Below are 16094 nucleotides of genomic sequence, written 5' to 3'. Positions count from 1 at the left end.
ATTTCATTGTATTTGTATTTGTGGCTATAATAAGTTCTAACTTATGGGTTCCCTAATCTATAATTGTGTACCCACCGATAAAACAGTTTTCCAAATAGTTTTTCGGATTATTTCTATAAAACATCATGATCATTCTGATTTGTTCACAACGAAAAAAAATTCTTCACATCATATAGCACTAAATAAAATACACATGCAAAGTGTATGGCTAATTTATCCAAGCGTACGCAATAGGCAACAGAATGAATTTTACTTATAATGCAGTAATTTATATGGTACTTGTTTTCGACAATGCCCAGGGTCACTTTAATTGTGTATGTTAAATTGGTGAAAAATAACTTGAGCGTAACCTAAACCGGTTAAGCATTAGAGTGATGCAAGTATATTTCACGTCACACGTATAGGCGATTTAACTTTGCTCCAGTCTTGGCGTGACGTTTTGACAGCTAACGTTTTGATTGATATCCCGTTTAATTGTGTAACTTATATATGCTTGAAGACAACAGGATTCAAACATATACCATTAGAATCAAAGTAGTGGGTATGGCGTTTAAGCCTTTATAAAGTTAATATGCGTTCAATACATCAGTAGAAATGCCTGAATATGAGGAACTCCTCAGGAAAGTTTTAGCAATAATGTAAGTGTTAAAGCAATAATGTATTGTTAAATTCAAATTCGTGAAAAAAATGTATTAATTTGAATTGTTGTTTTTATTATGAATATGCAAAAAAACGTTACATTAAAGTCCGTAATCCACTGTTATCGGTTGCCAGGGGACATTTTTTAACGAGGTTTGTTAAACACTTGAACACAAACAAATGAAACCATCCAGGTCGCCATGTCCATGGTATATGTCCAAATCAGGGGTCGGCGACTTTAATACCAGATACCTTACACTACTTTCAGTACACTGTAAATGGGACCGATGGACTGAATGGGTGACTGTTCGAAATCATGCGGAGAAGGAACCAAAAGTCGATCTCGTGACATTGCAGTAAAAGCTCAGAACGGAGGCAGACCCTGCCGTGGTCCATCAACCAGATCTCGTGGGTGTAACAGAGGGTGCTGTCCAGTAGACTGCGTCTGGGGAGATTGGGGCCCTTTCGGAACCTGTGAGTCAATTTGCTCCGACTCAGGAACACATTTCGGTTTGGGATCGGATGGTTGCTCAACGGCTTGCAGAAATGGAATACAGATCAGAAGAGTTTGATGTTTGTTGTTTATACTATATGTGCTTTAATTTCGTAACTGGCCAAGTTGCTCTGCAAAGTTGTGTAATTTTACAGTTAGTGTCAGGGACAAATGGTATCGGGCATAGGCTACATATTTAAACGAAGAGTTTTATTTTTATTGTCAACATAAAGTGTCTATTCCGTACCAGCATAAGATTTTAACAATTTTGGTTGTTGTTTCAAATAAGAGGTGTAAACTTTGTTTATATAGCATTTTTAGAGGTAAACAAAATAAAGAAATTGTGACTATCCTCTATATCCTTTTTTATATTTTCCAATCTAGGAACGAACAAGAAGTAAATCACCAGCAGCTTTTTGCGGTGGATCTGACTGCTCTGGATCAGCAACGGACACCCAGCCTTGCGTACCGCCATGCTGTCCAGTTGATTGCCAGTACGGGGAGTGGAGCGACTGGTGGCCCTGTTCTCAAACATGTGGCGGGGGTTACAAGCAAAGGACCAGGGAGCTCTTTTTAATACGATAAAGATTTTACCATACGGCATTGTGTTACATTAACAATGTATATGTGCTACATCAGATAATGATACAATTGTCAAATCGCTAAGTTTGACCCTCTGACAACCGAAAATGAGGAACATTTTTGCATTAAGCCGAAATTCAAGAACATTTTAACCCAGTGGTTCTTAACCTTTTTATAACGGCCGAACCCCTACGATATTCTTCAGCTTTTGGTCGAACCCCAAAGTTACATCCTAGGTTTTTAACCTATTTTGCTTGGTGGGTCAAAATTAGTTTTTGTTCAAACATAGTGTTACTGTTTTTCATTTTGTTAAATTCTGACTAGTACAAGCAACTTTTTTCCAAAATGAAGCATGGTATTTTTAGCATCTGTGCACAAACATGAAAATACTGAAGAAACAAATTTTGCTGCCAACAGTATTTCGTAGTTTTTCCGCTTAAGAACAACGCCCACAATGCTCTTTGTTACGTAAAAAAATAAAATAAAATCTAGTACAGGGGTGCACAACCTTTTTGCTAGGACGACCGCATCGCAGATTCTTATTTCACCGACGGCCCCCAATTACCTGCTGATTTTTGTTTTAAAATACTTAGTTCATATCATATATAAGTTATACCATCTAATAACGCCCAAAAAGCCCAGATTAATTTCCAGCTTGGTGAACAGATTGAGCTGCACATAGCGTGGAGATCAGTAAAGTGTTTATGAAGTCATAATCTATGTTGTGATGCTTGCGGTACCTGTTTTGTTCTGATTGTTTGCACACAATAGGCGTACAAAAAGTCGGAAGCATATGGTTATTACGCTGGTCATCTTTTTAGTACCACAAAAACGGTTTAGAGCAGTTTAAAAATTAAAATTTGACGAAAACGAGTATTTGTATTGCACTTCAAAAAGTCCTTCGTCGAACCCCTGATTCGGCGTTGCCGAACCCCTGGGGTTCGATCGAACCCCGGTTAAGAACCACTGTTTTAACCTAATCTTTGTTGAATTTTATTATTTCTGGCTCCTGAGCATATAAAAAAACTGGTTGACAGGATTAAGCAAGTTTTTATTCTTCCTATGTTAATCTTAATGTGTCATACAGTTGCAGTGCAACTTGTGGAGATGGAACGCAGAGGAGGACCAGGTTCGTCGTTTCAGCAAGTGGTTGTGGTGGTGCGGACTGCACAGGCCCAGACGACCAAACTCAAACATGTAACCAGGGATCCTGTCCAGGTAAACTTCTTGAACAGGGACTTTCCTTCTGTTGCATTTATTTTACTTGTCGATGAAAACAGTAATTGTCGAAACAAATAGCACTTTCTTTAAGCAATTTAACCCGATATTCAACGGTTTCCGCGAAGTCTTGCTTTCTCCAGCGATATTTAAAGTTTTTTGTTGCCTTTTCGAACCGTGTATAGCCAAGAACTCTTTTACTCTTCCAAGTATAAGAGTTTTTAAAGTTGTGGATCTACCCAAGCTTTTTTTATTCGGGATTTTCGCACAAACCTTGGGATTTTTGGCGAGGGAACCTTGGGATATCCTTAAATTCTCAGCGGCAGCCCTGCTCCAAAGACAGAAAAAATGATCTTTAGATTGATTATTTCTAGTGGACCTGGCGTACTACGATTTAAAACTTCCTCACTTTTGTAATATATAATTCATTGTTGTTTGCTGGTAATGTACCTAGAGGTTTTAAGGCCCACAAAATATATTGTTTATTATTGTAAGTTAAAAGTTCTTGTGCACAAAGTTCGGCACCTGTTGGTTCTGTATGTAAGTTTTCAGTTGTCGAAAGTCGACTTTAATACCAGATACCTTACACTACTTTCAGTACACTGTAAATGGGACCGATGGACTGAATGGGGTGACTGTTCGAAATCATGCGGAGGAGGTATCAAAAGTCGATCACGTGACATTGCAGTAGAAGCTGAGAACGGAGGCAGACTCTGCCGTGGTCCATCAATTAGATCTCGTGGGTGTAACAGAGGGTGCTGTCCAGTTGATTGCCAGTACGGAGAGTGGAGAGACTGGTGGCCCTGTTCTCTAACATGTGGAGGGGGGAATAAGCGAAGGACCAGGGAGCTCCTATCAACTGCTCAGTGTGGAGGAAGTTTTGACGATTTGGAGGATTATCAACCTTGCAATGAAGAATGTTGCCCTGAAGATTGTGTTTGGGGTAGCTGGTCACCATACGGGGAATGTAGCGCCTTATGTGGTGGAGGAACACAGGTGAACTTTATTCAACAAGAGTTTAAATGCCAGACTTTTATTTCCAACAAATGCATAAATGTAGCTGAAGGCGACCCAAACCCAATCAGGTTTTCAAATTCCGACTTTTACATGTGTTAAACCATTGGCTTTTAGAACTTATTTAAAGTTAAAAAGATCTTGCAGCAACTTACAAAACAGATTTTTTTTTCAATATCTTAATATTTTAAGAACAAAAACGAAAACAGGGTTTCAAGTTGAATGTCAATTTTCCTATTGCAGTTTAACACATTAGAGATCTGTGGGAGGCTAAAGGAAGAATGTACTTTAAATTAGAATGCTCCGGCAGTAACCCATCCAATGTTGAAACTTTTTTTTGATAGTTTCGTTTGCAACACCGAAGTCGTGTGCAAGGCTTCATCCTGTTCGTCCGTTTTTTTGATTTATGTAAAAATGTTACTTTTACGTTTTTTTATGTCTGGTTGACTTTGTTTCGTGTCATAGGATCATATCTTATTTCTATCACTGACCAAGGTTTCATTTTGAAGGTCAGGACAAGAGATTACTCACCTGCATATTGTGGTGGTTATGAGTGCGATGGATTAAGTGAAGAATCAAAGGAATGCAATACGCAATGCTGCCCTGTCACCTGTGTATTGGAATCCCATTGTACGGAATGGGATTAGTAAGTCTCCAAAAGCGTTCTCATTTCATACAGAGCTGCGAGCGGGCCAGAACGAGAAAGCGACCGGACTATAAATATTGCTTTAAAAATAAGCTTAAATAGCTTACATTAACGAACTGTTGCCACAACCTTACCATACAAAGGCGTTACGTTAAGAATATGAAAATAGTGATGTGTTCTTTAAATCGCTAACTTTGACAATTTAATAACCAAAAATGAAGAATATTAATAGCGATTTTCCATTAAGCAGAAATTCTGGAACATTTTCACCTGAAGTTAATGATTTTTTTAATTCCGACTTCCGCGGATGTGGATAACGAGTTGACAGAATTAAGCAAGCTTTAATTTTCCTTGAAATAATCTTAAAGTGCCATACAGTTGCAGTGCGGAATGTACATATGGATTTCAAAACAGGACCAGATTTGTCGTTTCAGCAAGTGGTTGTGGTCGTACGGATTGCACAGCTCCTTATGATCAAACTCAAACATGTGACGAGGGATGTTGTCCAGGTAAACAGATATTTACATTTTACTTGTCAAAGACAACAGTAATTGTCGAAACCTTGTGATTCTTTACACACAGACATTCGCTTGTATTTTTTGCCGAGAATGTTTTTAACCGTATATTGTTTACCCATTTTTTTCACTCAAAATTTGTGGGTCTATCCAAGCTTTCTGAAAGAGTTTTTTGGTTTTGCTTTTTTAACCCGTTTCAAACCAAGAGTTTTCGAAAAATTTATTTTAAGACATTAAAAATGGCAGCTCGTGATATCTAGGCATTGGTTTTAACGCCAATAGTTCTGATGCAGATCTTATGATATAGCAGTGGTTCTCAAAGTATGGGTCGCGACCCAAACATGGGTCGCGCAGGGTAAAAAAATGGGTCGCGCTATGGTGATCCAATTCTGCCCAAATTCAATTCTATTGCTGCATTAAGTGAACACAAACGAATTTACTTAACGCAGTAATAAAGTCACCTCACTCGACCACGCTGTACAGGAAAATATACCAATCATTACCACATACAGACAATAGCCTTTTACTGTTACTCACACGGCGATTGTAACGTCCTAGCACGGGAAATAATAGGACAAGTTAATCATGCGAAACTGAACGTGGAGATGGAATAGTTAGCGTTGATGAGTAAATATTCGTACAAGGTAACTTTTTTAGATTGGGGATTCACTTCTATCATTGATCACGGTGCTGCAAAGCCACAATGTGTGCTGTGTTATGCCGAATAATTGTCAAACGAATCGAGCTCGTGTGAAGAGCTCGTTCAGCGTGCAGCCATTTTGACATGGTCAGACTCCTATGCGGCGACGATGTAGCCTCGAAATTGCAGTCCGTCTCGTTATCGAACAGCACAGTTAAAAGTCAAATCACAGACCTTTAACTGAATATACAATATCAAGTGGTCTCCCAAATAAAAAATAGAGCCGTGCATTGAAGATATTATGAAGGAAAAAATTCAGTTTCATCAATAACATTAAACAAATAAATCATTTGTTTTGTAGTTGTTTGTGTCTTTTTCTATTCCATGCATTTTAGAAAAAAATACATTTTTTGATGTTTGGGGCTTGGGTCGTGAGATGTTCATTAAACTCAGATTTGGGTCGCGGTAAAAAAAGTTTGAGCACCACTGTGATATAGCGTGCTTATATGCACTTCCTCACATAACGAGCTTCAAAACACGACATAAAATTTTAAATTCCCAAGGACATGCTAATTCGTAGCGAGACGGTGGTTCAAAAACACCACTAAACTATTGACCATGATGGAACACAATTATTTACCGATAGCGTGTTGACTACTTACAGTTGTAAATTTGTTTGTTTCAGCCGTTTGCGATGTCTCTGATTGGGGAGAATGGAGTGCATGTAAACTTGGCTGCAATAAAACCGAGACGTCGACTCGTATAAGGAATGTGACATTATACTATATCTACGGAGGACAGGAATGTCCTTTTGAATTGTCACAAGATCGAGGATGCAATACTTTTTGTCGTAACGACGGTTGGTATGACGACACGACTTCTCGGTCAGTGTTCGAACGGATGGACTGGAAAATGCTGTGAATACGGTAATCATACAACTAGGCAAAAATAAATCTTTTAATTTGATATTCAATACACACTAAGTACAATAAATGAGAGAGAAAAAAGACTGAAGTTTACATTAAATTGCACTGAAGATGTGGTACAACTTGATGTATGTTACAAACATTGACGAGTGTGCCCGTGGAGTCCACAACTGTCATTCAAACTCGTTGTGCGAAAACACAGATGGTGGGTTTACTTGCACCTGCAACGCCGGATATTCTGGCAACGGAACGTACTGCATCGTTGCACCATAAACCTGAACCGATACCGACCCGGAATTTACAAAATTTTGTTTTACCATTACACATATTGCATCACATTTCACACTACAAAAGCCTAAAAAATATTTTTGAAACATTTTAAGCATATAGCATAGCCTGTCATTAATTCATTTTATTTGTATCTGTGGCAAAGGCATAAAGTCAGTGGTGGGATTCAGTCGGTTCGCACCTGTTCTATAGAACCGTCTCACGAAATTTTATGAGATCAGCGAACCGGTCAGCGTGAAAAAAAAAAGTTGAATCCCACCAATGGAAATTAGAATACCACCACTAGTTTTATGAGATCAGTAAACCTGCTGATCAAAAATTTAAATCCCACCACTGCATAAAGTGATAAGTTTCACTGGTACTAAATTGTTTAAATATCGCTTAATTAGTTTCGAAGCTAAAGTTTAGGAATTATTTATACCAAACGCATAATTTCGTCACGGTCATTCTTGTTATAAAGGCAGAAAAAAAACTTGCATCTAATCACATAACATCAAATAAAATCCACAGGCAAAGTTATTGTTGATTTTTCAAAGCGACAATAGGCAACAGTACAAATTTACCTATAAATGCAGTATTTCATATCATAGTTTATTTCTTTTTCGGCAATATCAACGTTAATTTTCATGAGAGATTTTTAATCGGTTAAACACAGCTTAAGCTAAACCGGTCAAGCGTAAGGGTGTTGCAAGCATAATTCACTTCACACATGGGTGGTTAAACGTTTGCGCAATACTTGAGGTCACGTTTTGACAGCTAGCGTTCTGATTGGTCGAACAGAAAAGAAAAAAGGCAACGCACCTTGTGCTGGCAGGTGCGAGGTGTCATTCTTTTCTTAAGGCGCTCGGTGAAGGTTGTTGTCACGAAGTACTTAGCGAGGTTCCTAATGAAGATTAATGTTTACAGGTGGTTAAACTGTGTATTACATCAGTGTCAATAAATGTCGGTGGACCTTTTCTGTCGATACACTGGTAAACTGCAGTGCACACTAATTTACATCTGTCTTGATCCTAAAACATGGTTTATTAGGTTTGTTGGGCTAATAAGTTCGAACGATTCTGCTTTTTGATTTGTTTGTTGCAGGTCCACGTGGTGACCAAAGACATTTGATGACAAAGCATTGTAATTGAAAAGCTTACGGAATACAGGCAAGTTGTTATAAAGCTTTTAAATGACATTTCAATGCAGTAATTTTACTGAATTAATTTTACTGAATTTTACTGAAATAAAGTTTTGAATTAAAGATACATTTTCAAGTTGAAATAATGTTTAATACGGCATTGAAAGGCAGCGTTATTTGCATTTACTCTTTCAACCTTATTTTTAAAATATGTTAATGTATGTTACATCTTACTAGCAAGAAATTGCCGATTTCTATTAGTTCCCGTTTTCCCCTCGTATTTTATTTTTCAAAAACGCAATTTCAACCGGTTGGGGGTCAGTACGAGGCCATTCTCTTTAAAATTCGGATGATCAGAAAGTAACCCACGCAAAATTCAGTTTGAATGTCATTTTTTCAAACGCAATTTTAACCCATTGAGGGGTCGTTAGTAGCCGTTTAGAACCGAAAAAAGTTGAAATTTCCCCACAGTAACCCAACCAAAATTGATCTTTTCTAACATGTTTTGATTTTGCGAAGCAAAAACGGGCTGTAAGTCTATAATCCTATCGTTTATAGTTGAATTAGTTAATAATTATTTTTCAATATGTTTTGACACTAGTTTAAACCACTACTGACATTAGTATTTGGTGACTTTTGTCGAATGATGCGGTGTTAAACGGAGAACAAGATAAGTGTATGTATGTAATGCTATTGTTCCACGTTAACTTATTGACAGCTATGCAGGAGTAGACTGGGGTTTTGTTCTGCATTTAATCCGAGGTGTAATTTTTAAAATGCCAAGTTTCTAAAACTTGGGGGATCGGTAGGAGGCCATGGACGTAAAGCACTTATGCTAATTTGAAATTTAACGCCAAAAATTAAAATTTGCTTTGATATTTTAATTTCTCGAGACAGAAAAGTGTAGTTTGTGAAATGTGTAGCATTCAAGTTTCCGCAACATTTTAAACACATGATACTGATGCTTGATCTTTTGATTTTAGATAATTTAATGATGCTTCCTCTATTCAGTTCAGTTTAATTTCCACCTGAAGAAAGATTTGGGATGATTGGAAACCAGTAATAAGCAAAGTTAAGTTTTTCCTATTATATTTTTGGTGATACATAACATCCAAATTGGGGTAACTCCAGTGACTATTGTTCGTATGTTGGACAACACGTGGTATATAAACAACATAGTAGGATGGTTAATTGTGAAGATAATATGGCTCAATAAGTTGAATTTAAAGTATTTAGCAATCAACAAATCAGCTTAAATCAATATAATACCGAACAGGTCTAGCTTACTTTGATAACTTACCGTTTAAGGTTAAAAATATGCGGCGGTTATATTTACTACATTGTATTGGTTGATTTTGTTTTAAATTGTAATCACAAACCATACGTACATTTCGACATAGATTTAAAAGACAACAAAGTGATCCTGTGTAAAAGGTGCCTTTTTGACTAATTTTTTCTTGCTTTGCAGATCGATACCCTATGCCAATCTCCCTATCATGTTCAAACCAACGAGCATTGGTTAATTTACTGGAACACTTGTCGTGCAAACTGAAAATGGAGACTCCATTAATGTTACTTTGAATGCAACTGCTTGCTCGTTCATCCTTTTCTCGACTACCATTTTGTTTCTTTTCGTGTATTGTTATTTGTCAATAAATTTAACCACTGCATTAAGCTGGCTTGTGAAGATGAAAATACCTTACTCTCTTAAAAGAGAATTGTAAAACTTATTGTTACTTTAATGATGTATTTTTGTGGTGCATCTAGGTTTAATAGTCTTTGATGCCGTCGTTCTAACAGCAGCTTGGTATACCGTATGATAAAAGTCTCAAAACGCCATTTTTATTCGCTACAAACCGTCAGCACCCTTAATAGTGCGCAAAGTCATAATTTTGCATATTTAAGTATATTTATGTCCATTGAAATAGCGTCGATCTTGTAATATGTGATAAAATAAGCTTGGATGCGATAATGCTACCACCGATGCCGGGATTTATATTACATCGCCAATATAAAGCGTTATGTGGATGGGGCATAATTGGGTAAACACTGACTCAATAGAAAAACAACGCATCGAATTCAACTCTACCGAGAGTTTCAAGCGCCGAAAGGGAGAAAAACACGAAAAATTTTAGTACAATAGCACATTTGTTGTCTATTTTCTTTGGGGCATGTTTAGATATTTTACCATGCTAATTTACATTTGCTACTAAGCACAGATTTTGTCTATTAGAGCAGAAACCAATGCTGGTATGAGAAAAGGGAGTGCAGCCAGTGCGCTGTACCAGGACCCACAACAGTCTAAGGGGCCCATAAATATCGAAACTAAAGTGGACAAATAAACTTTTACCGTTTCCATGAAGCTGAAAAGATTTAATGTAGTTGGCCCTTATTAGATTATGCTTTTTAGTCAGGTTTAGCGGCAGTTTTATTACATCGCTAAGGACAGTGTAACTGCAGCCAAAGGGTCTGTGTAACCCTCTTTTTACACAACAATCACGCACGCAACCACAAACTATATAGCAGTGACGTCATCAACGTTTTGACTTCTGGTTTAGTACAAAGGCACCACAATAAGTTAATGTGATAAACAGCTTTAAATGTAAGTTTCGGACAATTTTAACATCTTTTGCAAATAGACACGATCCTTACACGATTTTGCAAACCAGTACGGTGGTTGAGTACGTTCTGGTGGATGAGCGTACCGTGGGTTTAGGTGATCCATTTTGCTGTCGCTAATGTAGTTCTAAAAGGTGTTCAAGTAGGAGCGCAGAAAATGTCTTGCACCAGCACATGTTTCTCCTCTTCATGGCCCTGATATGCGTTTTTTTGTTTAACGTTTAGGCTGTGCTTATTTGCCACGTTAAAAAAGTGGTGTCACGTGATGCCTCTTTGACCAATGAGCGTTCTAACGCTTGGCCTCTAGCATTCAATTACCCTCTTCCCAAACGCAACTCACTAATTGGTGCAATAACGCTTGTCATTGGTTGGTTTCAGACCGCCCCTGAGACGTTTTTTAAAACAAGGACTCTGATTGGTCATGAGGACGAAGAGAAAAAAGGGGATGTCACACTTCTTGCTAGTGTGCGTGTGTTGGCTCATTCTTTTCTGATGTTTCTTGCTGAAGGATGTTGTGCTGAACGGAGAGTGTGCGGGTAATGCTATTGTTTCTAAACTTACTTGCTGGTGTAGGTGTAGCAATAAACTTTAGTGCATAGGTTTAATTCTGCATTGTAACCGATGTGTAATGTTTAAAATGCATTTAGGTTTTCAAAATTTGTTTAATACAAGATAGATCTTTTTGTTTCATTTAAATTATATATGATTCCCTTATCCTATTCAAATTCAGGGTAAAGAAACATTATTTCAAGAAAATAAGAAACAACAGGCCTGGCTTACTATGATAACTTGCCATTTATGATTAAAACATGTGGCGGTTAAAATGCATTGAGCCGTGTTTATTTTTGTTTAGATTCAGAATTTGGTCACAAGGCGCACCTAAGTTTCGACACAGTAATGGAAGGCAGCAATGTGAGTGAACCCGTTTAACAAAAGCCCTTTTGAAGAATTATTTTAAAATAAAATCTTGATAAACTTACCGTACATACTCATAGTGTGACATAAACAGCAAACTAAAGCTAACACTTCTATCATGTTGTTGCGAATAGCTAGCCCGTGCGTGAGCATGTTGCACTTTATTGTTTGCATGAAATGTGTTTCGGGTAACTATTCGTTTGTCGGCATTGGTAGAAGTGTGCTGCAAATTTTGAAACAAATAGATAAATTTGAGTTTACTAATGTGGTCACTCGTCACGCTACAAATTTTCAATTGGCTCAAAAACAAATTGATAACCTATGTTTTGTGACTTAAGCATATTGTTATTATTCAAACTTATCTAAACGTTATTGCGACGTAAATCACATGGATAACGTTGGACTGAGATGTTGTCGTAATGTATACTATGCCCAATAAAATTATCACATTTCTATTGGGAAGACAGTTTACCGTGAACTTATCCTGTCTTCACATGTTGACATATTTTAGCGCATGACAAGTAAGTTAGCTTTTATTTTTCCATACGTTTCTGCCTCTGCTTTTTTTTTCATGCAGTAAACGTGGAAACGCGACCGTCCTTTTTTCGAGAAGGAAGGAGATGTTAAAAAACAAACAAGGCCTTCGAGTTACAGGTGACTAATTTTTAGACGAGTTTTTAACTTTTGAAAATTGCATTTAGGAAAGATCACTTACATGCCTATCGTATAAAACCTAAAAATATACGTAATATACCTTACCTTACATGGCTTACAAAATATACAGCATGTTAGTCCAGCATATTTTACAGAATATATGGTTGGACAATTGATAAAGACTAATCAAGAGCTAAATACTTTTTAATAAAATGCAATACACGTAAATATGCGGTGGGACCATTTGCTAGATTTATTTTTGTATTTTTTGTTCTTTCGGCCTAGTTTTCTACACATCACACTGTTGTTTGTTGTTTCAGATTTCGGTTACCTACCACCCCTACGTTTCGACACGGATACGTGAGGCAGCAATGTAAGTAAATTTAGTTGTCAGAAAATTTAATTTTAAACCAGTAATTTGTTAGAATGTATGGTTAAACATAATTGATTTCCGCATTAAAGTCTCTTTGTCCCACAACGCACAAAGAAAGCATAATGTAACGCCCCATAAGTTTGTTATGAAGCTTTTTAATAGCGGCGGCATGCAAACAGTGTGACATAAACAACGAATTAAACCAACATTTCTACCATGTTGATGCGAATAGCTAGCCCGGTGCTTGAGCATGTTGCACTTCTTTGCACGTCATGTGTTTTGGGTACCTATTCGCTTGTCGTCATTGGTAGAAGTGCACCGCTTGCCGAATTTCCGAAATAAAATAGCATAAAAAAAAGTTTCGGAAATTATTTGACGGTAAATTTCATTTGGCTTTGAAAAAATGCTCTAAAAGATTACTAAAGTCTGTAATTCTTGCAACTTAATCATTGTCGGTAATAGTCAAACATAAGATTTTTGTTCCCGATTAAATTAGTACAATCTTGGTCCAAAAAAGACAGTGCAGCGTGCACTGATAAAGTAGCTTTAATTTTTCAATATATTTTTGCTCTTCCGGTGTTTACTTTCGTACAGGAAAAATGGAAACTCGGTGTTCGTTTTCTGTGCCGAGAAGAGGAACTAAACGATGCTATACCTCTTTTCTTGATCAAAAAAATAATCAAGGTCAATATCCTACAATAAAAAAGTACAGGTTCTGGGGTAAGCTATTTACTCTTTGGTCGAATTTTAGCTTGTACCAACTGAACTGTGTTGAACTATGTTGAGATTTCGGTTACAAACCGCACATACGTTTCGGCAACGGCAAAATCGTCTGCATGCTGATTGGGGGTATGTTGCTGTTTGTGTAAGGCAGAATACAAGTAAACTAGGTTTAGTTCGCAATGTTACGTTTCTTAGTATGAGACAGAAATCGAGTTAAAAACAAATGTTTCTGTACTGGAGTACATCGTTATAAAGAGTCTCTATTTTTGTGTTTTCATTTGTGTTTTATGGATAACGGTTATTAATGTGCACCGACATTTTGCAGCATGTAGCGGCTGGCAGCAGGTAAATTTAGTTAGTTTTTGTTGGATTTTGTCTGTGTTAACACCACAGGTTCGTTTCTACGGTAAAATCCGTTTTTAGCTTCCGGCAAGCACTGCAGTGTCACAAGCGCCAATCGAGTCACGCCCCCGCAAGCTTACTTGAACGAAGTCTTCCTAAGGTTTATGCCTAAAGCAACTAATCAATCAGCTCGAAGTGGAATTGACTAATTGTAGAAAAAAAGCTCCATGGGACGGTAGAAGGGAACCAAATCCAAATTGATTAAAGTTGAGTTACCGTTCAGCTGTAGTATAGTTCAGTTTTCAGTTTTGCATTCTGGTTTGGCATGTTGCACTTGGCGTTTGGCATGTCTCGTGTGTTGCGACTATTAGATTTTTAGATCGGTGTAAACCCAAGATAGCATATAAGTTAGTTCGTTACTGTGTTTTGCGTTTCTTGGTTCTGCTTCTTTTTTTCTATTTTAGGAAGGCAACAAGACAGAGTACTGGAAGAACCAAGATTGACTTTAAACCGAACAAAGTTAAGTTGATAGTTAAGTTATCGATGGCGTCAATGTTTTGCCGCGAAATTCCAGTATGTTGTAGTGGCATGGTGATTTGGCATGTTGCACTTTGTGTTTTGCATGCCACATGTGTTCTGAGCGTATAAGCAAACTTGTATGCGCACTACTTTTTTTCTGCAATACTACCGGTAAGTGTTCTATTAGTTTGCTTAGCTTTCCTAAATGCATGGCACTGCTAATTCATTGTTTTGTTTTAGGTTCTATTTGTCGTTTTGTGCATCGATTGAGGATTAGAGGCAACAACAATCGCTAAGAGCCAAGATGGAGATTGAAGTTGAGTTAACTCGTTTTTTTTTGGTTTTAATGTTCTGTATAGTTGGCCACCTAGTTGTTAAGCTGTTGTATAGTTTTCATATTCGCATGCGGACTTGGCATGTTGCACTTATGTTGGGCATGTCACGTGTGTGCATAGGCCTGAATAAACGATTAGATATGAACTAGGTTTAGTGCTGTATTTTGTATTTTCAGAGCTGTCGACCTGTGTTGTCTTGCAGGACTGCAGTGATCCTTGACTTGACCAACATTAATTACTTTGCAGATAAGTGCAAAATAGCGTCCGTCCGAGTAATACCTTTTTCAGGAAATCTCTAGGAACTTAAATGTGTGTTTTTGGTTAGTTTCCGAAAAAAACAAGCCGTGTGATAGGTCGAAGTTTTGGGCTTGTGCGATCGGTCGTTCTGCTTTTGCTGCTCGCGTTAAAGGTGGATGGTCATCTGGGGTCTATGCAGGTAGTATCGTTGTTACAAAGTAAATTAATTGGTATCCACACAGAAGTAAACGCTGGTGCAAGCGTTCAAAGTTTGCTTAGGTTCCCTAAATGCGTGGTACTGCTAGTGGATTGGTTTTTAGACTTCCAATGATGGTTAGAAATGAAAACAAGAGAACAACAGTCACGTAAATGATTTCATTAATTTGACGTAATATAGCGCCTAAATTTAGCCAACACACTGTAAGGGGGTATATAGAGTGCACGTATCCCATCTTTGCATGTTACTTAAATCGTATATAGTCAATGAAATATATCACTGTCTTCTGTTTCTTGGCACTGCTTTTGCTTTGTTTTTACTGGAAGACAACAACATCGAAGAGTCAAGGTGGAAATTGAAGCCAAACCGATTGAAGTTAAGTTACTGTGTTTTTCGATTTTACATGTCCTAATTAGTTGGTCACATAATTGGAGGTTTATGCTTTTAATATTTGTTAGGTTAATTATTAGTTATAGGCTAGTTATTAAGCTGTAGTATATTCTAGTTTTCAGTTTTGCATTCTGGTTTGGCATGTTGCACTTGGCGTTTGGCATCTCACGTGTGTTGCGACTGTTAGATTTTTAGATGTTAACCAAAGATAACATATAAACCAGTTTGTTACTGTGTTTTGCGTTTCTTGGTTCTGCTTCTGTTTTTCTATTTTAGGAAGGCAACAAGACAGAGAGTACTCGGAGAACCAAGATTGACTTTAAACCGAATAAAGTTAAGTTGATAGTTAAGTTATCCATGGCGTCAATGTTTTGCTGGAAAATTTCAATAAGTTGTAGTGGCATGGTGATTTGGCATGTTGCACTTCGTGTTTTGCATGTCACATGTGTTCTGACTATAAGTAATTGCATAAGCAAACCTGGGTGCAAAATAGTTTTATTCTGCAATAATACCGGATTTAATGTGTTTAGATTCCCTAACTGCATGACAATGCAAATGTATTGCGTTGTTTTAGGTTCATTTTGTACTTTTGTGCATCGATTGAGGATTATAGCGAATAGTGAAAAGATACATGCAACGAGAAAACAGGTACGTAAATATGATAATATAGAGTGCACATATCTTATCTT

At 37.3% G+C, this 16094-nt stretch overlaps 1 protein-coding gene and 2 long non-coding RNA genes across 3 annotated transcripts; all 3 read left to right on the top strand.

The window, feature by feature from the left end:
- Positions 1-935: 935 nt before the first annotated feature.
- On the top strand, positions 936-6668 carry LOC145219886 (coadhesin-like). The gene is made up of 7 exons (XM_080087188.1): positions 936-1205; positions 1517-1647; positions 2802-2932; positions 3531-3928; positions 4456-4592; positions 4971-5101; positions 6433-6668. Exons 1-7 carry the CDS (start codon positions 936-938, stop codon positions 6666-6668), a joined length of 1434 nt encoding a protein of 477 aa, XP_079943314.1.
- Positions 6669-7772: 1104 nt separating this feature from the next.
- LOC145218597 (uncharacterized) lies at positions 7773-9751 on the top strand. The gene is made up of 4 exons (XR_013857666.1): positions 7773-7867; positions 8045-8109; positions 9065-9152; positions 9550-9751. It is a non-coding gene; the product is annotated as an uncharacterized LOC145218597 (long non-coding RNA).
- A 1446-nt stretch (positions 9752-11197) lies between these two features.
- Positions 11198-13181, top strand: LOC145218831 (uncharacterized). Its single transcript, XR_013857752.1, has 3 exons — positions 11198-11236; positions 11554-12269; positions 12590-13181. It is a non-coding gene; the product is annotated as an uncharacterized LOC145218831 (long non-coding RNA).
- The last annotated feature ends 2913 nt before the right edge of the window (positions 13182-16094 follow it).

This window comes from Phallusia mammillata, chromosome 3 (genome assembly GCF_965637545.1).
Source record: "Phallusia mammillata chromosome 3, kaPhaMamm4.hap1.1, whole genome shotgun sequence".
Taxonomy (NCBI): Eukaryota; Metazoa; Chordata; class Ascidiacea; order Phlebobranchia; family Ascidiidae; genus Phallusia; species Phallusia mammillata.
Note: the sequence above shows the minus strand (reverse complement) of the source record. Positions and strands in the feature narration are given on the sequence as shown.

Coding starts and splice junctions, on each gene's coding strand:
- LOC145219886 (XM_080087188.1), top strand. CDS start 936: ATGGGTGACTGTTCGAAATCATGCGGAGAAGGAACCAAAAGTCGATCT. Junction 1,206..1,516: donor ATGGAATACAGATCAGAAGA/GTTTGATGTTTG, acceptor TTTCCAATCTAG/GAACGAACAAGAAGTAAATC. Junction 5,102..6,432: donor TGACGAGGGATGTTGTCCAG/GTAAACAGATAT, acceptor TGTTTGTTTCAG/CCGTTTGCGATGTCTCTGAT.